A 23,752-nucleotide genomic window follows, 5' to 3' on the forward strand; every position below is an offset into this window, starting at 1 on the left:
AGTGCACTACCGCAGTTGTCAAGCAACCCTTATCTCTGTCACCTTTGAATAAAGAAATTTGATTTCAGTTTGCAAAACTGATTTACGGCGCAACCTTATAGCTCTGCATCCGTCTTTGGAACGTAAGGCTTACAGGTTAGCCTTGTAGCTGGTTTCCATCTCCTTGGGCTCAGGTTGGGGTAAATGGTGATCAAGAAGCCTCGCTTGTTAATTTTGCCAGATAGGTTTCGAATTCCAACCTTTCCAATATGTTCTCATCCACACAAAACCTAGGTTACATTGTGGAGAAATGTGACGCACTCACCGGGACCTGGGAGAAGGTACCTGCTTCGATCACCGGGACCTCCTGTCCAGTGCGTGGACTGGTCGAAGGTAAACGCTATCGATTCCGTGTGACTGCGGTCAATGCTCTGGGGAGCAGTGAACCAACGGAGGCAATTGGTGTCTACACAGCCAAAAATCCTTTCGGTAAGTTGCTAGACTCCTACGGTTCGTACTGACCGTGCGACCGAGTGCTCTGGAAATGCCAATTACATGTGTGAACACAAGGCACAGACACGCAAAGTAGCAAAACAAACAATGATGTAACCTGGGAAACATCACGTTCTGAGTCCGATTTTTTTATTTGTATGGCAGTGACGCAGGACGACTCAGTAAAAATAAGAAATCTTGTTAGCAAAACAAACAATGATGTAACCTGGGAAACATCACGTTCTGAGTCCGATTTTTTTATTTGTATGGCAGTGACGCAGGACGACTCAGTAAAAATAAGAAATCTTGTTAGCAAAACAAACAATGATGTAACCTGGGAAACATCACGTTCTGAGTCCGATTTTTTTATTTGTATGGCAGTGACGCAGGACGACTCAGTAAAAATAAGAAATCTTGTCTAAAGTGCGAAACCATCTTTCTTGACTGTTCATATCGAGGCAGACACCTACAGCCGAATGGCTAGGACCTAAGAAGACTGGACTTGTTTATTTCCTATCCACGCCAGTCTAGTTCGACATTCCCCTGCTCTACTGTGAGTGTTTTGTTCAGTTCACGCCAAAGACAAAGCACTGAATTCAGGTTTTGCTCCCGTCAAATCTTGTCCTCGGCCGGTCGTCGTGCCCACTACAGCTACTCCACCAGCTCGGACTGACCACACTGAAGTCATCTGGTGTCGTAAAAACATGTTCGTGCTTATTTCATACGCTTACCTTGTATGGTGTCCGGACCGATGTCTCAGCCACAGTTCTCGCTATGAGTACTCCCAGGATTGACCGTCAGGACAGGAGGACGTCTGTTCAAACAAGAGTGATGTGAACGTGAATAAGAGATTCCCTTTCGGCAAGCATAACACTGACACTAGAACGTCATTTTGGCCAAAGCCAATTTTGGAACAACAGCACGGTTATAGCCATTGCATGCATCCAGGGGAAATCGCAGTTCGAATTTGTCTTAATGTTGCAGACACAACTTCACCCTTTACGATAACAGCCGTAACTGGCCCTATTTATGTCATTCCTGTCACCGCTTCGGAAGTGCAGTGAACACAGAGAACATTTCGCACAGGAGCGACCGATAGTATGAACCAAAAGCGTATGACAGGTCGTGGGACAAAAACATGGGAACGTAGTGAGTACGTACTACTAACCAATTGGCTGAATGTAGGTCATGTTAGCGCGTGACATTGGTCCCACCACTGTGGGGCGCGTGGTCTAGTAAACCTTAACATAAGTTGGGGAAAAAGATACTATATTGAGATCAACTGAGTCAATAGTTTTATCACTTTGTATGTGAATGTAGCTAGCGACTGCACATCTCGTATACGGAATTTTCCTAAGCGGCGTATCTCTGTAGGGCAAATCGAGGATTCCGGGCCTTTTCTTGGGCTTCTATGCTACCGTCAAAGGCCCCCAAACCTATAGAATTAACAACACGATATCAACCAGAACTTGGTTGTCACACCACAGGGTAAAGAATTCCTCTTCAAAAGTACTCTGACATCATTACTGCTGTTTTAGCTTGCCAGCTTAAAGGGTATATTTTCAAGCACCCATCGATACGCTGCGCTAAGAAATATTTCAGTATCCCTCCTAAAATTCGGGACCTGACTCATTAGCGAAATGGGGTACACAGTTCAGTTGTGAGTTTATTTCGGAAAATAGGTTTCGATATCTGAAGCATGTTGGACCAGATCACCAATTTGTTCCTAGTTCGAATTCGACAGCTGGTCATTGTGAGATCAGTTCGTGGCCAGTGATGAGATTTACGGATTGGCTTCGCATCAACGATTATCCTAATTCATACATCAAAAGCTCGGTAGATGCTTTTTGGTTGGCTTGTTTGTAGAACTTTTGTAATGGTTTACCCGTACGCACTATGTACAAGGTAAAGGAATAAAATGGCGATCAGTTAGGCCATTGGTTACTTTTGATTATTCATTTCTTCCGCTCTGATCAAGATTTACTTTGTATGTTATCGTTGTCGACACTGAACTGATATGAACTGATGATTGGCTATACTAATAGCAAGCCCCAGTTGTGAATCGACCAGAATAGTTGGGCCTGGACAGAAAAGGATTGAGCGAGTGCTTAAAAGAATCCAATACTTATGCGCACGTCTAGTTACCGAAATAGGACCTTAATCATCACAGCGCAATCGAACAGTACATATTCTCATCAATGACTTACGAAGCAATACCCCATATGTCCTCATTTCAAAACTTTTGCATACCTATGTGATATGCGCTCAGTCATAGTTACATAGTTTTCTATGGTAAGTTAGGACTCGAAAGCATTCATCACTCCGTAAAAAACTACCCCCTTCTAATATTTACTGAGCTATCCGGTTAGATCTCGGAGCGTCTTTTAACAGCCCTTTCGTACCTAACTTTTGATGCACGATTTCAGCATTCTAGGACCTATATCATTTTATGAACTTCACAACAGCACCCACCTTCACGGGAGAGAGATGAGGGTTTTTGGCGATAGGTCTAAAGTCTTCATCCGCGTAGAGTCCCAAATTGCTCGAGGAGCAAGAAGTACTACCACAAACAAGACCACTTGGTTAACCATCAACGTAACGCTCATATACTTTTAAGAAACCGATCCATCTTGCTGCAATAAAACGAGCTACAAGTAACTTCTTTAATCCAAAAGTCTCAGAACACGTCTCTTTTTAATTCTTGTCGTCCGTTAAGTTCACTATCTCACATATCGGATGCAGGTTCCTTAAAATAGCGAAAGTTTATCGAGATACCTGATCAGTGCTGTCCGGCTCACACTGCTGTCTAGCTATTGCATTAGGCTTACGCAACCATTCATTTGGAGGGGCAGTTGCGTTCGTCATGTCTCAATTTACTTATCGCACTGACAGGTTTTCTGTCCTACCTTGAATGACACAGACAGATCGGGGCCAGTTCACTTGCTCTGTGCCTCAACCTGCGCATCGCTTAGTCATAACCTTTGAACACAGGTCTAACATTTCGAAACCGCATAATTAGCAAAGAGGGACAGCACGGTCATTTCTACAGTCTTCGGATCAGTTCGGCCTTAGCAATACACTGGATGTAGTAGCGCCCATCTGTTTTTGCGATCTCGCGCTCAAAAACTGGGATCTCGGTGACAGACCATGTCCCTGACGGTACTCAATGAAAAGTGTTGATCCGCCGGTGTCCAGCCCGTGATACACTGCATTTTGAACCAAAAGTAGGTTGAATGGACCAAAAGCAGCTCTTCGGCTGTTGAGACATTGACTAGTTGTAAAAAGCTCGCTCGTACATAGTAGTACGATTTTACCTCCGTGGTCTGAGATTGTCTTTGGCGTTGATAGGACAAAATCTTTCTGCCAAACGAGGCGGCTTTCTTACCGAGGCGTAACGTTCGACAACCTACGCCCGATGTTCACTGGTCGAAAATTGATGTAAAATCCCATAGGGTTTACACCAGAACAATAAAAAAGCCTTGGTCAAATTGCTCTCATGTCTGGACAGCACATCCTCACAAGAAAACCATCAAATTTTACACGGCATTCTAAATTCTAAATCAATCTTCCTACAAAAGAATAAGAATGGACCACATGTCACGCACCCGAAAAAACTTAAACCATTAACCGAGCGGATCTTTCGGCATTTCTAGGGAACTACTAGGGAATATACTTTGAAATCTATAAAAGTGAAGGAAATATTTTGTAAGCTTAGATTGCCTGCAAACTGTCCAGAAGAACTTTAGTTCGATTGAAATCCGAGTTTCTCCCACTTATTCGTATTGAGTATAGCTGGTCAACAGTCACTAACAAGTTATATTCAGCCGGGAAGCGTTATATGAAGCAGCAAGCCAACTAACAGCTGTCTTTTGGGCATATGCCCCCATTATCAATACAACCAGGGAAACTAGTTACTGAATTTACTATGGGTTCATGCAGTCGCTCACTGAGATACCCTCATTGGTAAGTTGAGACGCCGTTCCGAGAGATGAGCATGCCGGGCTCGTGCTTATTTCAGCGTGCCTAGACTTTGGATTATCCTTTGATGTATTCTGAGAAGTAGCATGGTTTGAATGACTGTCATGTTACCCGCACTATTAACTCATGCGAGCTCAATGGGTGCATGTCCAAGTGAGTGTACGTACCTAGGTAGGGCAGTGGACGGAAGACTTATCTGCGTAGAGTCTTGATTTTCATTCAGTTCCAGTCGACTTGCAGTGGAACATGTGATCCCTACACCAAAACCAACCCATTCTCATTAATTCAGGTTTTGTTAAGGTGGTTCATCGGTTTTTCCTCGTCGGCACATCGGCGCATCTTCGGGAGAACTTCAAAATTTAAAACTCTCTATTCTAAAGGATTCTCGTCTTGTTAATTAAGTGAACAGTTTTGATGTTCCGGAATAGCAATTACGGATGTTGCGCTCTAAAAATAGAGTGACACTGTGTGGTTTTGTTGCCGGTTGCATCGGTTTAGTCGCCTTGGCTGTACCAGTTTCAGGCAACACAACAACCTCTGCAGTGCAGTGTGGAGCGGCATTGCACTACAAAACACACAAAATGTTATGAGCATTGTTTTTTCAACTAAAACCGCATTGTTGTGTAACCCTCTGTTGATGCACCATCTTTGTCGGCTAGCTTTTATTGCTTCGTTCCCACTGGTCCATTTTAGTGCACCAGGAAATTTCGAAAAAAGTTGCGGGAAGAGCATGACCTCTCAGGAACACACCAGTAAATTATAGCATTTCTGAACAGGTAAATGAATAAGTAAAATACAGAAGAAAAATGAACAAAGGCTTTGAAACTCTGCAGGAACCCGACCTGATCTGTCTTTTTTGCTAAATGAACGTCTAGACGATGTTTCGAATATCGTACCAAATGAAACGTGAGGCTACTCGGTGGGCACATTCAGTCGAAGCGGACCATCATAAACAATAGATTCGGGTGAATTCAGTCGAGTCTCCAGTTCGGACGAATTCTTGTGCAAATGAGAGCACTTGTATAGTTTTTGGTTCAAATATAATACAAGGTTACTGGAAACTTGGAGACTACACCTACTTAGTGAGCCCCAATGAGGGCGAAAGTGTCGTGGGCTGTCGAGGAATTTCCAGCAACTTTATGAGTAGTATCCTACGTTTAGACAAAAACGCACTGCTCTTTTACTCATGTTCGACCACCTCTAAATTCACCTATACACTAAGCTGTTCCCCAGTTCCGTATTTGTTCTAACTTCAGGCCTCCAGATGCCGTCAACGTGTAGTCCAAATGCGTTACAGTGAGACTATTAAGTCCAATTGTGTGTCTGAACCCAGCCCCTCGTGACCGGTATGGTAAGGTAGATATACTAGGTCTGGTAAGTTTTCACTCAAGGTGCCAGTCCACAGTGGAATACATGACGTGAACTGCGTCGTTGAAGGTCAGAGGAGCTATTTCCTCTTTACACACGAGATAATCACACTGCTGCTAAGACATGCATAGTGGAGTGGCAAACCTTTTAATTACCAACCACAAAGCCACGGATTCGAATGTCCTAATGGATTTGTGAGATGCGCACTGCCGACGATTTTCGAAGAGTTGTATTAGGTTACTCGGTTTCTCATCATAGATCGACTCAACCAACGTGATACAACTTCGATCAAGGTCTCGAAATCTCCTCAGGACCTATAAATAGTTGAAGTGCACAGAGAGAAGATGGAAATCATCCTTATGATGTTAGTTTATTGAGGAAAATAGTGATATTAGCATGTCTCAGAAGACTTAATTTCCTTCTGACATAATACTAATACTAACAGGTTGCTGTGCAGGAGGGCCACTCAACAGACGAATGTTCAGCTACCCGACATCAGGAAGTCAGTAAGGGCTTTTCAGAAGAGCGAATTCACTCATGAGCGGGACTGATTGGAAGGTTCCTCAGATGGAACAGTATCAGCGATGGACGTGGCACACGCAAACTCCACTTTAGATAGTGAAATACTCCTAACCTTTGGTATCCGGCATGCATCGGTAACTGGTGAAACCACTGGTCTAGTTTTGTCCAAATTCCTTTCAGATGTACCTGATTCACCGGAGAACTTGAACATTGACAGCTACGATAAACATTCCGTCAATCTCTCTTGGAATCCACCCAAGCACGATGGAGGAAATCCCATTAAAGGTAAACTTGCTTCACTTGAAGATGAATCGCTTTGCTAAATCAAAATCCGGGGTTATTTGTATCAAATATGATATATGTCCTAAAAGCTCTAGACTTCTCTGAATATCTGCCACCTGGATGGTTACGTATTGTAATAAATTTAGTTTGGTAAATGCATGGTAAATCGATCCAGTATCCAAAACAGTAAATGACTGCATGCGGAGCCGCATCCTGTTTACACAATCAGTGGAAATGATGATAATCTTTACATCTCGCGACAAGCCCATTCAGACCTCATCAACACCTATAACACAAAAGTCTCACTGACATCAATTCCCAGTAATAGGCCTCGCTAAGCTCGCTAATAAATCAGGCCAGATATTTCCAATTTGTCGTAGGTGTGGCAAGCTGATTGATAATTTTTAAAATGGAAAGGGAGTGAATTAGACCGAAGCTGGATATAAAGGAAGTCGTCGATGTCCTGGGCTTTCAGAACATGCTTTAACGGGTGTCATCTGTGTTGGCAAGCTGGTGATTTTTTGCTGAAAATGGGGTCAGCCTGAATAAACAAGCTATTGCTTCAATCGAACCGCCGATTCTCAACAACTGTTCGTCAGTCACCTACTCCTTGTCTTGGAGCCCAGCCGAATAATGAGATTCAGCCTCCTAGAAGAACGGCATCCTCTTGTCGCTACTCATAAACCTGCCAATAGTTTGGTTAACATATGGATCATCTTTTGCATTCCGAATCAGCTACGGCTGAAATTTGACACTCAACAACTCAGTTCTGGTCATTGACTGCTAACCATTTGTAATTACACTTCGGTGCTTCTCTGTTTCAGAGCTTATCGCTCAATAGAAGGTAGTCGTGAAGAAATCTAACACCTACTTGCGATGTGCGAGATGGATGAATAAATGCCTTCCGAATCTTAGCCATAGATGGATGTGAGGCTAGAAGGGCCATAAAAGATACAGTTGATGTAAATCAGAGTGTTCCTTCGTCAACTTAGTAGTACTGAAACCGCTTGCTGTATGTCTGAATTCTGTACCGTTTCTGGGAGTGGTGGGCTGCCTTACTTGTAAGATGTTCTTTACTCAACTAATTGCAACTAAGTTTTGTACAGTGTTAACTATACGCGACGGGTTACTTCATTTTCAACTTCTTCATTTTTTATTGAGGCTTCCTCAAGTTTTCAAACCTTTCCTGCGACGTAAAATTTAAGTTTATCAGACTGATTCTCATTAACCGAATATCATATATTCTTGGGTCCAATGGATTTCTCGTAGGGGTCTTACAGTCCCACAATTTGGGACACCTAACATCATTTTCCTTCTTCTTTTCAGGATACCTGGTTGAGAAGCGGACTCCGAAAGGCGAATGGAAGCCTGCCACTTCTGGTCTGGTTACCGGTCCAAGTGTTTATTTGCCCGGCTTGGAACAAGGCCAGACTTATGAGTTTCGTGTGAGCGCGGTAAATGATGCCGGACCTGGACGGCCATCTCGAGCAACAGCACCTCAGGTTATCAAGGACCCAAGTTGTACGTTTGGAGTATTCGTGCTAGTTTTACTGAAATTACGTTACGGTTGTCTGATGAATGTGGGTAGATAATGATACTGATTACCGCATACCAACCTATCTGACTGTCGTAGCCAAAGCAAGGTCATCTGATTTGTTGGACTGTCTAATTTCACAAACTAAAGTACATTACAGCCCCGCCCACGGGATTTCCACGAGACATCAATCGTCACTGATATACTCCAGATTGCCGTCTGGATTTTATCGTAATGTTTGGTTGATTCCTGTCTAATCTATGCGCGCAGGCCAGGTTTGTGCAACGACAGTTATAACACGCCTAACTCCCCAGATCTAACTCACATTCTCCCATTTGCACGCGGATGAAGGATGCACAATGACGCCACGAATAAGCGCTTTCTGGTCGTTTGTTTATCTGTTCTCCTTAATGAATGGATTGAGGTGGTGGAAAGAGAACGAAGTTTTTATCACCGGGGAGGTTTCACCACTGTTTTCTGAAAAACGGCCCTTTATTCTCTAAAAGCATACAGACTCCCGTGAATTCCGGAAATACAATCGACTTCTTTATTTGTATTAGCAGCCATAGAGCCATGTCTATTAAAACCATTTATCTTTTGGACTACAGCTGACTGAATCACGGAGGATGGTGAACTAGTGCCGTTTGAAAATTCACTTTTTCCGTCTGCAGTTCTGATTAGTACCAGACAGAGAATGTTGGCAGCAGTCACACTACACAGGTAATAGGAAATACAAATGGTAGTGCTTGCAATGCATTGAGTATGCCTATCGGCTGATCTCACATTGTACCGTTTTGCGCGGGCAAAAGCCTATGTTATACAACGAGGCTTTCCTCATTTAAAGATAGCTCTTCGCTTCTTGGTTCCGTTACTTGAGACTACTTTAGTGAATCTATCCAACCTGTTTCCCTATTGCTGCCATGCCCCCGTTCTCGCATCACTTGTGTTTGTTGACAGTGAGGGACAGGATATTCTCTATTATACCATTCTAAAGCCCTTGTATCAGTATGTTAAGCTGAAACGTAAACGGATCATACACCCAAATCCATGCTCTTCAGATCCAGCTGCTGCGCCAGAAAGCTTGAATGTGGACAAGGTTAACAAAAATGGTGTGAAGCTCTCCTGGCAGAAACCACGGAAAGATGGTGGCAGCAAAATCACCGGCTATCAGGTGGAAAAGAAGGACGATGCTGGTAATTGGGTTCCAGTGAAACAAACCACCGAGCCATGTGCGTTTATTCCGATGAAGGAAGGTGAGACGAGTCAGTTCCGCGTTCGAGCCATTAACGATGAAGGGCCGGGTGAACCAACAAAACCAACAGCACCATTGACTGCGGTGAATCAGCCAGAAGCCCCGAGGATTGTTACTCCGGAGGACTGTGTCGGTGGACCAGGAACAGGTGTTGGTGGCCTGAAAGACGTAACACTGAAGGTAATTCTCCTATCCACCCCAGTAAATAGCGACGAGAACACAAAGATTTGTTGCACTAGCTGTAGCCCTCCATAACAGTTTTATTGTTTAAGGCAAAGAATAACCCTCTAGAGAGAGTTTCTTCTGCTCAGTGCATTTAACTGTATGTTAATGGGTAATGTGCACTCAAATCCGAATTCCGTGTAAAGCTGGGTAATTTCCGCCAGAGGGAAAATTACAAATTTGCATTTTCTTCCTGAATGGACAATGCTAATTTTGGATTTCGCTTTTGGAGTCACGAATTCATACGAATCTGTGTAGTCCGATTTAATTCATCCATTTTCCACTTGATGGGTACGTTTGTTTACAGAATATGAGTGGATAACCAGCTCAAAGGACGCTGAGGGAGCAGTCTTAAGGTGTGGGAAAATATTTGTTAGTGTCTTCCGAAATGCTATCCGAAGATACGTGCCTTGAAGTATTTACGTTCGGTAAGAAGCCTTTCGGTTAACAAGTAAAACCCGCATGCATACGTGCTGAATTGGTGAACTATAGGTTTCCCATGGATACCTCCAAAACAGTACGGAAACTTTTGGTATCTTTTAGTCTCAATGGCTAATCTTTCTTCGTGGGTGGTGATATCGAAAAAAGTCGTACTATTCAGCACATCTGTACGTGCTTTTTATGGGGGCGCCCTGCTACTGATTTAGGGCGTCGATTATTTTCGGTCCAATCGCCCACCGAGTTACAGTCGTCCAGAAAAATATGGGTATAAGCCTTATCGTATTATTATTTACTAGCTAGTAAGCATGCAGTGTGAAATTTTTAACTCAACTAGCTGGTCCGTCTCTCCTGGGTTCTAGTATTGAACACTTGGAAATCCAGGGTTCGACCCGCTTCGTGCCGGCCCTGGAGCTATTGTATCTCTCGGGGTATTTGGTAAATAAAATGATCGCAATCTGGACCGGCTTTGGGATGGGCGCCCTCGTCCGACCTTAGCATTTTGACGATCCGTGCGTCAACCTGAAGACCATGCTGGAACTCCAACTTCTTGAACACCTTAACAATGACGATCTGACATCGTTTCAGTGATACCCCTCGGCACATTCCTTGATTTCGGAGGAAGAAATGGTCTCTCAATTTCCTTCACACATAAACGACCTTGAATTGCGGTTATTTAGCTTTCGGACGACGGTTACTAATCGGTATATAGAGGTAACAGTTTTGATAGGGCAGCCGAGCAAGAACTGGAATAGTTTTAAAATTAAGGCTCGCAGATCCAGTAGATCGAAAAGAGAAGCGCCACAGGTCGAAGCGACGGCCAGTGTAACGGAAAATCGGTACATACGCTCATCATTGTTATTGCCCAAAGCAATGCTGGCGCTTCACCGCTGACTACAGTAGCAGTTGCCGTTGTCGAACTCACCCTACAAGAATTACAACCCCGACGATGCCGGTAGAAGAGAAACTTTGTAACGTGAAGTGAAGGTAAAAAGATATCGACCCCTACACTTTGGTACTTGCTGAGGCCAGACTATGACAATACTGTTACACCATTGCAATAAGTGAGAACAGCCCAGTCAGTCGACATGATTTAAAATGATTTAAGTGATTTAAAAAAACTGGGTACAGAACTCAACGAAATTTGACTGAGCGAAGGCAAGAAAGTGAAACAGCCATCCCACTCTGGATAGATAACCAGATTAGATCGACCAAAATAGTCTCTTCTGCCAGGTGATCTCTGCTGGCACGGAGGTTTTATTGGAATATGCTTGGAGCGACCAGCCAGAATTGGTCTCTTGAATATGGAACCTCCAGAAAGGGACAGCTGTAGCACGAAGCTCCTAAGGCCTCAAACTGGAAGATCTCTTTTAGGAGTGCAGTTATTTGTGTCCAGTTCACTGGATCACGCTGGAAATCAAAAATCAATCTGCGTCCCACAGACTGGTCTGTCTACTCAGTAGTCGATACAGGCACTAGAACACACTCATTCACACGTTTAGCAAGGTCAAGTTTCCTTCAGATCGAATTTCAAAGCTGTCTTGCTTTGGTTTGGTTTGTGTACGACGCGTGTTAACGCTTCATATGGGAAGGTAAGTAGCATGCATTATCATGCCAACCCCATCTCTGTGCCCATTTCACAATGACATCTTAACCCCGAACGTAACAAAGAATGAAGAATGATTCGTCTAATTAGCCGATCAAACAGAGGGATGTTACCTATGGCAAGATGGAAAGCCATATCAAACACGAGGCTGCAACCAGCTCTGTAAGCTGAAGAAAACCGGATCACAGTGCAGTGCGGACTAATAAGAACGGGCCAATAAACTCGAAGAAGGAAACTAACTAAGGTCGAAAATGCCGGAGTAGCCAACCAACCTGAAGGAAGGCAGACCGCAAGCGACAGAAATCGCAGAGACTAAAACTCCTGAGAGGCAGTCATTCAGCGGACAAGTCGAATGCGAGGAATACATATTGGAAAGCAACAATAATAGCAGATGAAGCGGTTGGCTAATTACGTCAATAGAAATCAGATAAGTGAACAGAGAGACAACCATGCATGTACTAAGTTAGTATCCATCCAACCTCGCATTGACGATTTTTCCTCGATTAATGATGAAGCGTTTTCAGAACAGTTGCAAAACTGGGTGGAAAAACGAAAAAACCCTGACCAACAACTGGAAGTGATACTCTGTCACTTGTGCACAGTTTTATGGCGTCGTTTCTTGTGCCCTCGTTTCTCCCTTTTTTGGTTTACTCTTCTTGATGGGGTGACCATGGGCCACGGTCAACCGTATGATTGCACACTTTAATTCAGGTCAACTTCCAGTGCCATTTTCAGTCTGAAAATTTCAGTGCTGTTCATACCATTGTTCAGGTTTTTCTACTCCTTGTGCTCTTGTGCTTCCTGCATCACGTGAACATAGAATTATATTAGTATCACTCATCATGTGAAATATTCTGGCCTGCGCTTGTTCGTGGTTCTAATTCATTCTGACCCCCGTCTACACTTTAGGCTGGCCAAGAACTCAAACTCCCAGTGGCATGGTTCGGTCATCCTGTTCCTACATTCAGCTGGACGTTGGATGGAAAACCGATTCGAATCGATGGTTCGCGCGTCACTTCGACGGATGAACCACTTCCGCCTCCCGCGCACCCTGGTCCTGGTGGTCCGCTAGAGCAGTCACCAGGTGCTATTACGGCGCTCAAAGTAGGCAAGGTAACGCGGGCCGATCGAGGTCGATATCAGCTTACGATGAGCAATGACTTGGGACAAGCCACTACCTCCTGTCATGTGGAAGTTCTTGGTAAGAGGTCACTTACTCTTTTGCGATTTAAAAAATTATGATTTTGCTGAAGCGGTGGTAGGGGACTGGATATTGTAAATGATGAAACGATCTCGTCACTCGCAATCGGCACTTCTGATTGTAAAAATACTTCAGCACGATGAGATTGTATGCCAGTGAACTGATGGGACTTAACCACGCGATTTATGTCCCCAACGAAGATTGACAGGTTTTCAACGTTGGACCCTATAGCAAATGAATTGAAAGTTATGATCCAAAGGCGTTTTCATGATTGTGAGTGAACGGCGCAAGTGTCCACCTCAGTGAGCGCCTACCATACTGGAACAACGCCGCCAGATTAGCTCGAGAATAGGGAGGTGGAAAGTAATTATTATATTCAACTGGCCTGCTGTTATCACGCCTCTCAGACTAGCTAGTGTTTTTCAACCTTTCTGACTTTGAATTGAAAGCTGATATCAAAAGCAATGTTGAAAATACACCCATAGATCTCAGTTGCCACCTTACATCTTCACTTTTCCGGTGTCTTACATTTGCGCCTGTTCCGATTTGCGTCTCCAGATGTACCAGGATCTCCAGGTGGTCCACTGGAGGCAGTCGAAGTGAAAGCTGATGAGATTACACTGAAGTGGAAGGCACCAGAAGATGATGGTGGTCAGCCTATCACTAATTATATTTTGGAGAAACGTCCCAAAGGTTCCGACACGTATGTAAACTTGTGCCAGTTAATCCCGTTGCATTGAATATTGCAGACTAAATGAATTCACATTATACATCTTTTTTCAAAGTAAACGATACACCTGAACAACTATCCTGTTATCCGGCTCATTGCTGCTTAGCTTTTCTTCTGCAACCCATAGAAATTTACGCAGTGTTTTCCAGGGACTGTTAAATATGAATCGTTTTTCCTCCTTGCTAGTATTCAGATGAGTAAAAGTAAACAAGCACAAAAATACGAAAATGGACTGGAGTAGCCTAACTTCCTAAGGGCCACGAATTGTCTGAATGTGTGATGCCCTTATGCACGGATGAAGGTAGCAGTTGTCTAAGTGGAAAAATCTGAATTATCCAGCGCATTCTCAGGTGAGAACGTCTTCTCTCTGGTTGAGAACAACTTGAAGCTGACTCTGGTTTGCCGGGGCGATACGATCTCCACTAGCTACTTTTTCGGGTTGGTCAGTATGCTCATTATTGAATGTGAGCATAATTAGTTCCTTATACATGCTTGAGAGTTGCATCACAAATGGCACAGAAAGTCGTAAACGGAGACTCACCATAAAGATTTGTTACAAATCCGAAGCAAACACGCCCAAAATGCTATCCGGCGAGGCCGCAAAAGTTGGACTCCAGCTTTGGCACTATTGATACGGTGGTGTTTCATGCTCACATTCACCTTACTCTGGCAAGTTTTCAGGTTTTCTGACGAATTCCTTAGTAGTGCGGCTGCTTCGTAGCCAACCCATAAAGTATGTAAAAAAGGCTTTTCAAGGGAAGAAATTTGCTCTAGTACCAGATGCCGATTTGTACTACTTCTTGGTGTTTGCACAATCGGGTGCAGCACACGCTCAGTTCCCATCCATATACTTCTAAATAGCGTAAGTAATACTACACGTCACCTTTGTGTATATTATAAAACCAGCAGAAAAACTGAACAAGCGATAGTTGGCGGTAGATATAGCCCTATAGACAGACATCACAGTAGTGTTTCGGTTTTATACTGTAATAAACAGTGCTCGATGACAGGGAGTAAGTATCGTAACATCAATGAAGCATGTGGACATATGGGTATTTATATGTCTGCATACCGGGTCTAGCTCGACGTCGAATCAGTTGATTGTTTGTTTTCTTATGAATTTCAATCTTGTAAACCTCAGCTTCTGTTCTTTTGTGTAGTTGGCAGAAAGTTAGTGCATTCCTCAAATCACCAACAGCCACAGTCCGAAATCTGGAAGAAGGTAAAGAATATGAGTTTCGTGTGATGGCTGAAAACCCCATGGGCGTGAGCGAACCTCTCGTGACCGAACGCGCTGTTAAAGCAAGGCATCCATTTGGTAAGTTTGGTTATCGACAAAGGTCGCATCGGCGCTCTGTATTTGACGTGCTGCGCGAGCCTTGTTCACTGGAAACCTGCATAAATTGAATCGACTGATAGTTTGTTTAGAAGGAGCGTTTGGCAAATCTTGATGTTAATATGATGAGAATGCCTCCGCCTTCGGCAAGCCGACTAGCTTCGAGCTAGTTGCTTTTTGCATTTCATGGACTACCCATCTAGAAAAATGAAAGTTACTTTTTCATCCCACTCAGTAGTTCAGCTTCAACGCAAGGGGTCTTCGCCATCTAGTTTGCTAACTAAACTAAGCTGATGGGTGGCATAGGTAGGTGCATTTAGCCTGCGATACAACCAAAGACTAACACTGCTGATCGGCTCGTAGCTGTCCATTCATTTATTGATAGCAGTTTCAGAATAACCGTTTTTCTCCGCCAAGTCACACTTGCCTAGATTGTTTTGATCTGTAGTGGTCTGGCTACCCAATAAGTTAGTTTTCCAGGAGTGTGTGGCAAAGAGATAAAAATAATTACGCTAGGTTGGGTATACAAAAATAAAGAGATCAGATGGAACAGGCTCACTAACAATTTGTCCAGAGGTCTTCTTCTGAACAGTTCCCACATATAATAGATTCCGAAGATGTCTGAAATGTTTTGGTACCAGAGTTAGTACACGAGACTCGCGAATGACCGCTGCAAACGCGAGCGAAATCATAAAAGAGAGTCGAAGCTTGTATTATGTGAAATTGTACAAGTGCGCGTTTTTTTAGTTTTTCGTATTTAAACAAAAGACGATTATGCAATTGATGAAATACGTAGTGTTATAATGGAAGTGAATTAAAGGTACAAAACGCCACAGATCTTAGTGACCAGAGTGTGTGCTGATCCGGGTGCCTTGGAAGTTGCAGTTTCACTCATTACAGGCTGAAAATTCTCTGTATTCCTTTTACATTACTGTTTGATATTTATTGAAGATTTTATCTAGAGCTGTTCGGCAATGCCCGAAATCGAAGGCATTGTGCTTAGGTGAAGTTGAGTGTGGCTTCCCTCGCTCTCGCTGAAACTTTGGCCCTTGCAAAGTATTGGACATGAAGCAACTCTAGCTGCCTGTCTAATATGCGTCTGTTATCGTTACGCGAGTTGACACTGTTGTGTCGTCCGGAGGTAACCCGTCAACTCGCGTAAGGAAGAAGCCAAAGTCGAGCACAGGAACAGGTCTTTTTGGCCGCGAAGTAGGGCGGTTTATATACATCGGAAAAATGGCATGAATTGGCTGAGACTTTCTCTTCAACCGAATAACCAATAGGAACCAACAGTTATGCACGATCGAGCAGAAAAATAACGAAATGCAACGACCAATAGGAGTCACACGTGAGAGCGGAACGAGGATAAATCAATAGGGACTCAGCACGATGCAATCTGGTGGCTGAACGTGTGGTGACGACAAATATAAGCAGAATGTGAGAATTGACCAGAAACGTTCAGTCCGTAGTTAAGACGAAATTTTAGACAATTAACAGTTCCGTTCTGGTAACAGACACAGTTTTAAGTGTTAGCGTAGAATTCCTATCCACATCGGTTGACAAGTCCTCCTCCCACAACTATTCTGGTGCCTCCACACTAAAGGGGAGAAGCATTGGATTCGAGTTTCGTTCTTATCTGACCCCATCAGCAGTGCACATAACCTTGGCGTGCCGGGATTGAAGTCCGGACATCTGACATACGGTGTGTGCGTTTTTCCTCTATCCCACCAGCACACGCTGAATGCGCCAGAATTATGACGTCTGAACAGGCGAACGTCTGCACGCTTGAACGAAGCGACTGGTTGGCCCGAAACTCGGGTGACAACCAAGTAACTATCCCGGGGTCTTTCCGATCCGCCTGTCAGGTCTTTCCAGTCAGGTAGCGCCGCGGACGCCTGAAACATGCTGGACCACGTTTGATTAGTTGTAGGTGATTGCGCGATTTGTGGAATTTGTTGTCACAGGTGACATCGAGCATGTGACTGCTTAACCAATGAGGTCAAGACGTACATGGATAGAGAAGAAGGACAAAGACCAGTGTTTTTACCCTATAAGGTAGAATAGCTGATGTGATGTGCCCCCGGGCAGACAATGGGTATCGACACATACTGTCATATTTGAACAGGTGTAAACAGGTCTTATTTGAAGGGTCACAAGGTAAACAGGTGGAGAATAACTAATAAAATACGTTTTGCCAAAGAGGATCCGAGGGACTTTCTGTACAACCCAATACAGTTAGTTATTCCTATTGAGTTGGACCAAGTAACTGTGAGCCTTCGAACCTTCGCACCTTTTACCTTCACTCGATGGACTGGTGTAACGATCTCCTACGAACTCGTCTCTTATGGCATGTTAAATAAAAGTAGTGAGTTAACAAACCATATAAGAACAATTCGCTTTAGCCCACAAGGAAGAATAGTTTATACTTGCGTGAACCTTCCATCTGAGGACCCAGTAGTATAGATTCCGGGATCGAAGGATGGCAGACAGCACATCGTGTCTGAGTGTGAGTTGAACACAGTGCCGGTGAGGCGTTCGTGGCCGAACGGAGAAGCTCCCTGGTGATTCGCGACGGTCCGCGTTACTGCTGATTCTCAACACAGGTGAAACACCTTTTCAGTGTTTTTCAACCTCTCGGCGTAGACTGCTCACTTATAATTCTGTCACACAACCGTGTGACTTTCCATTCCATACAGATCCGCCTTCTGGAATGTCCACCCCACATGTGGAAGAAGTAACAGATGATTCAGTGACCTTGGCCTGGGAACCACCGCACAAAGGACCCACAACTGGATATATAGTTGAAAAACGGGCCAAAGGCGACCGGAATTGGAGCAAGTAAGTTTCGCCCGTGTATCTTTTCGGCAGCGAACTAGAAAATTCTAAGGTTTACTGCAGCCCCTCTGATTTACTCTTCCAGTTAAAATAACACTGTTCACGTCCGGCAGCGTTTTCGTATTTGCAGACTGGGCATCATAAATTTCCGTCGTACCTGAAAGTCCAGTCAAATGTAAGATAATATGAACCCAAATATTAACAACTCTCTGGGAACGGCGGCAGGGAAGGAGATATGTTGGCCTCATCGGTTTCCGGTCCTTGGTTATAATTAACTGGCTACTTATTAGTAGTCATTTTCACGACATTTTGAAATCCTTAGGCGCTGGGACAAATACAGCGAGCTTGTGCATCTACACATGCTGACAGCATTTATTTGAGAGGTTGCGAGGGTGTCGAGATGCCTAGGGTCGACCCTTAGCTGCTTTGCTAAGCAACAAGCAACCAAAAATAGTCAGATACACCTGCTGTCACATTTCGATGCTCTGCTTCAGTTTTTCTTCCGGTGAGTTCTAAGTTGTTACACAACCCAAATGTATGCCTTTTTTCTCATTCTTCCCGTGTTCAAACTCTAGGCTCCATGAAGTAGCCTTGTACTTGAACCAAATGCTTTTTTATATTAGGGCTTCTTCTTGTGGTGTTGAAAGTTTAACTGTGTGAAATCGAAACGACACCTTACAAATCGGACAGCTAACAGCACTTCTCTCCCACCTTCGTGGTTGAATGAACTTTGCGCACAGCGCAAGCCCTTAGTGTGTATTGGTTCCTGACCGGTTGTTCACATGACCTACTGTCTGCCGCTGACCCTACCCTTTTTCCGTGTTTGTGAGTCTGGTAAAGTTGATTGGGCCAGGAGAAACGCGACAATGGTGACGGATGAATCGGAAAAGTAGTTGGAGCTGGGATTTACATTTACCGTAATTGTAACCATATTTTGGAGTCTTTCGTTCGCTCGGTTCGCAGTGCCCTCGATAGAGTTATTTTGATAACCGTGCTATGCTTGTGGCCAAATCTTCAGGACCTAGCTTAGTCGAGCGACACATTATCTCGTTTTGGATACTAATGCATAGTTGTTATCATGTTCATTTCCAATAGGGTTAATGCACATCCAATTTCTGGTACCGAATACACCGTAAAAAGCCTACCTCAGGGCAAAGAATTTGAGTTCCGTGTGGTCCCAGTGAATGCAGCCGGATCAGGAGAACCGAGTGACCCAACTCCGCTAACCAAAATCCAAAGACCCACAGGTGATTGACCATTCTTTTGTTAACTTTGTTTATCGTGGTTTCCTTCGAGTATCTCCAGCTTCCGTACTATTGAGGTGACCACACTCTCGGATTTTGTTCAACGGCCCAAAAGGTCGAACACTACATTGTTTTTGTCTGATTCATTGGAGTAACGGTTCCATTTCACAGATCATTGAATACAAGGTCTCCACTATGGTGAATCAAAGCTGACAAAGACCTCGCAGTCACTAGTTACTGCCTTCTGGACATCGCAAGTACGATGTATCTAATACTATAGGTTATGCACGAAACTGTAGCATTTCTTAAATGCACCCTCGTAACTACCGTTCGCTTCTCGCAAGGACGTAAGCATTCAAACATATGTTGTTTATTTACGTGTTTGCGTAAACTAACTTCGCTTTGGCCTGCAGAAGGCCGCTTGCTGGAGTACAGTTCCACGAATTACCTACTGGATATTCACAAATGGTAGTCTACGAAACAATCGAGTTCATTGGACCTAACAATTTTCCGTTTTTGAACCCTTATCACCGTAGATTTGTTTGGCCGCACATTTGGAACAGCGGTCTTTCAACTCTGTCATTACTATTCTTTTCCAGAGGCTCCAAAGATTGGCAGGGATGCTCCACGAGAAATAAATGCTGCTAATGAGGAGCCATTCAAAATTCGAATCCCGTACACTGGAAGCCCACCGGATGATGTTGAAGTCACAAAAGTAGGTGTTGGCCTCATTAATTCAGAGACTTTTTTTACAAGCCATCACGATTCACTGTTTCTTAGGGTACTTCTATCACTCGTCGGACTATACATTCGGTTTAGGGCGTCGTGCAGATTGTGCGGACTAGTTTTGTCGCGATTTTGTCCTTTGATCTGCTACTGACAGGCCAATTCAAGCAAACCGTTTGACGAATGGGCTTACTAATAGTCCTATCTCGCGTAATCCTAAATTTTCCAGTTCAACTCATAGTTGATATAAGTAGGGAATACTATATTTCTACTTGTGGTCCAGATGCTTTTCAGTTGTTTTTCCGTGTCACCGTTTTCATGATGAGCATCTAAGCGCAAGAGCGTAAACAGACAGAGTGTAAACAGACTCAATTCCCTGCGCACATAGACGACGAACCGTATTCCCTCTCTATAATGCCGTTTAAAAACAAGCAAACTTCTCCTTTTTAGAGCTGTAGGTTGTTAGCTAGAGGGACAGTTGTTCAGAAGAAATTACAATGAGATGTGAATTTTGTTGATGCGAGTTATTTCCTATGAACACCCATTGCTGCCACATGGTTAAGTTTAAGTCAACATACTCAACCCGTTTCCCTACTCATCAGTTCCGCAACTGCGGCAACTGCATTTCCATAAACTGATGGAATACATTTCTTGTTGTAGGATGGCAAACCGTTTTCTGTGAACAGTGGTCGATTCCAGCTTACAATCACGCCCGATGAGGTCATTATCACGGATACGAAGGCTGACAAGAGCGATGAAGGAGACTATAAAATCAAGCTGAAGAACTCAAAGGGTGAAGACACGCTTCCTTTGAAGATTCGAGTACGCGGGCCGCCGTCTGCTCCACAAGGACCATTAGAAGTGTCGAATATCAAGGCAGACTCTTGCACATTGAGTTGGGGGCCACCAACTGTGAGTAACCCATTTACGAATAGATCGTGGCAAAATCACATCCCAGTTTTCTCCAGCACTTCTGCGGCTTTCCCTTATACAGAGTATTGCTTTTCGACATAAAGTAGCCAGTTTATTATCTGAACTAGTCTGAGGGGAGATTCCTTTCATTTCATTCAGGACAATGGAGGAAGCCCTGTCTCACACTACGTTATTGAGCGGCAAAACCCGGCTACTGGTGAATGGATGTCGGTCAGTAAATTTGTCCGGTCTCCAGAATATGACGTGCTTGGCCTGGAAGAGGGTCAGAAACATAACTTCCGTGTTCGAGCTGCCAATGAGTTTGGACTCAGTGAACCATTGGAACTTGACCGACCATTTATTTCAGAGAATCCTAAAAGTGAGTAGTGACATATTTTGACGAAATCACCTGACGTTTTCTGATGGCATCCACGGTTGTTATCCGCCTGAGAGACTGAATTTAGGATAGACTACCCTTTCTTCGGATGTCATTCTCAGATATGAAGGACTGTAAAATAATTAATTCGGAATAATTTCTCCATGTTCTCCCTACTTATTCAGTTCCGCCGGAGGCTCCTGGTGTGCCAGAAGTTGCCGATGTAGATTCGGATACGGTGACTCTTGAATGGACCAAGCCTCGAAACGATGGAGGTGGTCGAATAAATGGGTATGTGGTGGAAGTTAGACCAGCCAGCGGAGGTGACTGGGAGAAAGCACAAACTGGTCCTGTCAAAGGAACAAGTGCAACCGGTAAGTGTTGAATTGCATTAGGTAAATCTACCGGATAAACAATCGTTCAGGAACTTCGTGGAGCGGTGCTATTTGGGTTAATAAATATTGGACTACACTGGATTTCGTCTTGTTGGGATTATTCCACTGAAGTTGCGAGATAAACAGTTTCATGTGGAGTTTTCAACAGTATCCTGTTGTCTAAAACTTCATCACTGTGTATTGTGGGGTTCTAGTTATGCAGGTAGGATCTGATTGTACAACGGTGACAGGTTCTTCAAATATTTGGTACACTAGTCAGTTTGGGACAACTTGCTTGGATTGACATGTAGTTCATAAAAAAGTATCCAATACAAGTTATTCTCTACAGTCAACAAACAAGTTAAGAAAGACAAAATAGGTGCTTTCAGTAAACGTTTAACCTGAATCAACGGCAGATTCGAATCATGTTGCTGGTAATATCTTCTTCAGAGTTTGCGTTGAAAGTCTTTCAGTGAAGCAGATGTTGTCTGGTTAACCAAGGTAACAAGAGCAACGTTAAGTAACACCCACCGTGCTGCAACTAAATATACTGCCTACTCCGATTCGACTAATTTTTCGTCCTTTTTTCACTCCCTACAGTGATCGGTTTGAAGAAAGGCGAGAAATACATGTTCCGTGTTTCAGCCAAGAATGATGCTGGGGTCGGTGAACCAAGCAGACCCACTAGACCAGTCGAATGTAAACCGAAACACAGTGAGTACTTTTTGCATTGTATGTTGTTTTTGGATTAAGGCTACTTAGTATGAACTTTCGTTCAAGTGTGAATTAGTCCACTTTGCAACGATTTGAGACTAAGATCCAACACTTAGTTTAGCTGGTCGTAGTAGATGTTCCTGAACGTTTTAAGGGACGCAGGTCACTATATTGAAAGATGAAAGTAAAGATGTAGATGAAGAGTCCATCCAAAGGAAGACCATGCTGTTCCTTCTAGCTCGTCACTAGATGGTCAATGCTTCATTGTCTCCCGCAACTGAGAATCCAATTGTGTAGTCACGCTGACAGGTGAAAAATTAAACAAGAACCACACATCCAATGGTAAATCCAACCACGGTTTTTAAGAGGAAATTTAGCGAAGGAAAAAGCTTTCTGGCTCCTAGAATTTATTTAATCCCATACTTTATCTTGCCTTTGCGCTTTGCGCATCGCAGCACCGGCCGATGCTCCGGGGACGGTCAACGTTGATGGAGTGGGCAAAAATCATGTTGATCTGTCCTGGACCCGCCCGATCCGGGATGGTGGAGCTCGAATCCTAGGCTATCAGGTTGAGATGCGAAAGAAAGACTCTCCTGATTGGGTTCCTGTCAATCCGGATGGTCAACCCATCACAAGCAATTACTGCCACGTGGACGGTTTGAACGAAGGTGATGATTGTCAATTTCGGGTGCGCACACTAAACGCAGCGGGGCTGGGAGAGCCGAGTACTCCGACACCCATGATCCGGGTAGAGGATCGCAAAGGTAATTACTACGAAATGTACAGTTAAGTACAACAACCTTTTCTATCATTGACAGTTAATTTTCTAGCTCTTCCCTCCGGCCGTGGAATTATGGTCTACAGGAAGAACACTATTTTACTGAATTTCGCCTTGCGTGGAAAAACATCTAGACTGCTTTTTCTATGGAACTGTTCTAGGTGTACCCCCCATGTTCTTCACTTCCACCTAACAGCCACTGAAACTCCTGACTTTGTGTACAAAATCCGACCGACAACTGCTCCACTCGGTGGAACTGCTGTGTTCGAAGCCCAGGTGGATGGACAACCAACGCCCGACGTTCGCTGGTACCGTGATGGTATTGAGCTGGTTCCTGGGCCTCGTGTTCGCATCAGGCCGCCCGGTCCTGATGGGAAAGCGGTTTTGGAGTTGACCGATTTAGACGACCGTGACAATGGCACAATCACTTGTCAACTTTCCAATCCATCCGGAAAGAATTCTTGTTCTGCTCCTCTAGAAGTGCTGGGTGAGTGTGTGGTGTATTTAAACTGTATATCCGGTTATAATCCTAACTTTCACTATCACATCGAATCCAACCGCTCTAAACGCGGCTTCTAGTAGCCCATCACAGCTTCGCACCTTCTTTAGTGACATGTTAATCTCCTGTAATACAGCAATAACTACAGCAAGAATCCTGCGGCAAAGACACGACACAGTTACCACTATTAATCAAAAGAAGCTTGTTGAAATTGAATGGTTGACTGACCGAAGATAACCTAGTCAGCCGGTAACATGGTTTCAGACACCAGTATTTACCTCCTGTCAAGTTCTCATTTGATGGGAACCATGAACCAGGAGAGCCAAACTACAACCCGTGTAAAGGCTATACGTA

The 23,752-nt window shown here is 43.9% G+C and overlaps 1 protein-coding gene across 1 annotated transcript in view; it reads left to right on the forward strand.

Annotated features, from left to right (window-relative positions):
- The window catches only part of T265_15051 (hypothetical protein), a gene marked incomplete at both ends in the record, with an annotated part of 181,555 nt that overhangs the window by 105,918 nt on the left and 51,885 nt on the right, over positions 1 to 23,752 (forward strand). The window contains 16 exons of the mRNA XM_009176385.1: positions 274 to 468; positions 6,433 to 6,624; positions 7,948 to 8,142; positions 9,214 to 9,587; positions 12,583 to 12,874; positions 13,367 to 13,577; positions 14,765 to 14,922; positions 17,637 to 17,778; positions 18,871 to 19,022; positions 19,619 to 19,734; positions 20,406 to 20,657; positions 20,817 to 21,036; positions 21,219 to 21,407; positions 22,008 to 22,121; positions 22,577 to 22,885; positions 23,096 to 23,386. Of these exons, the coding sequence (XP_009174649.1) occupies positions 274 to 468; positions 6,433 to 6,624; positions 7,948 to 8,142; positions 9,214 to 9,587; positions 12,583 to 12,874; positions 13,367 to 13,577; positions 14,765 to 14,922; positions 17,637 to 17,778; positions 18,871 to 19,022; positions 19,619 to 19,734; positions 20,406 to 20,657; positions 20,817 to 21,036; positions 21,219 to 21,407; positions 22,008 to 22,121; positions 22,577 to 22,885; positions 23,096 to 23,386 (3,402 nt within the window). The remainder of the gene's footprint in view (positions 1 to 273; positions 469 to 6,432; positions 6,625 to 7,947; positions 8,143 to 9,213; positions 9,588 to 12,582; positions 12,875 to 13,366; positions 13,578 to 14,764; positions 14,923 to 17,636; positions 17,779 to 18,870; positions 19,023 to 19,618; positions 19,735 to 20,405; positions 20,658 to 20,816; positions 21,037 to 21,218; positions 21,408 to 22,007; positions 22,122 to 22,576; positions 22,886 to 23,095; positions 23,387 to 23,752) is intronic.

The sequence above is a fragment of the Opisthorchis viverrini genome (genome assembly GCF_000715545.1).
Source record: "Opisthorchis viverrini unplaced genomic scaffold opera_v5_333, whole genome shotgun sequence".
Taxonomy (NCBI): domain Eukaryota; kingdom Metazoa; phylum Platyhelminthes; class Trematoda; order Opisthorchiida; family Opisthorchiidae; genus Opisthorchis; species Opisthorchis viverrini.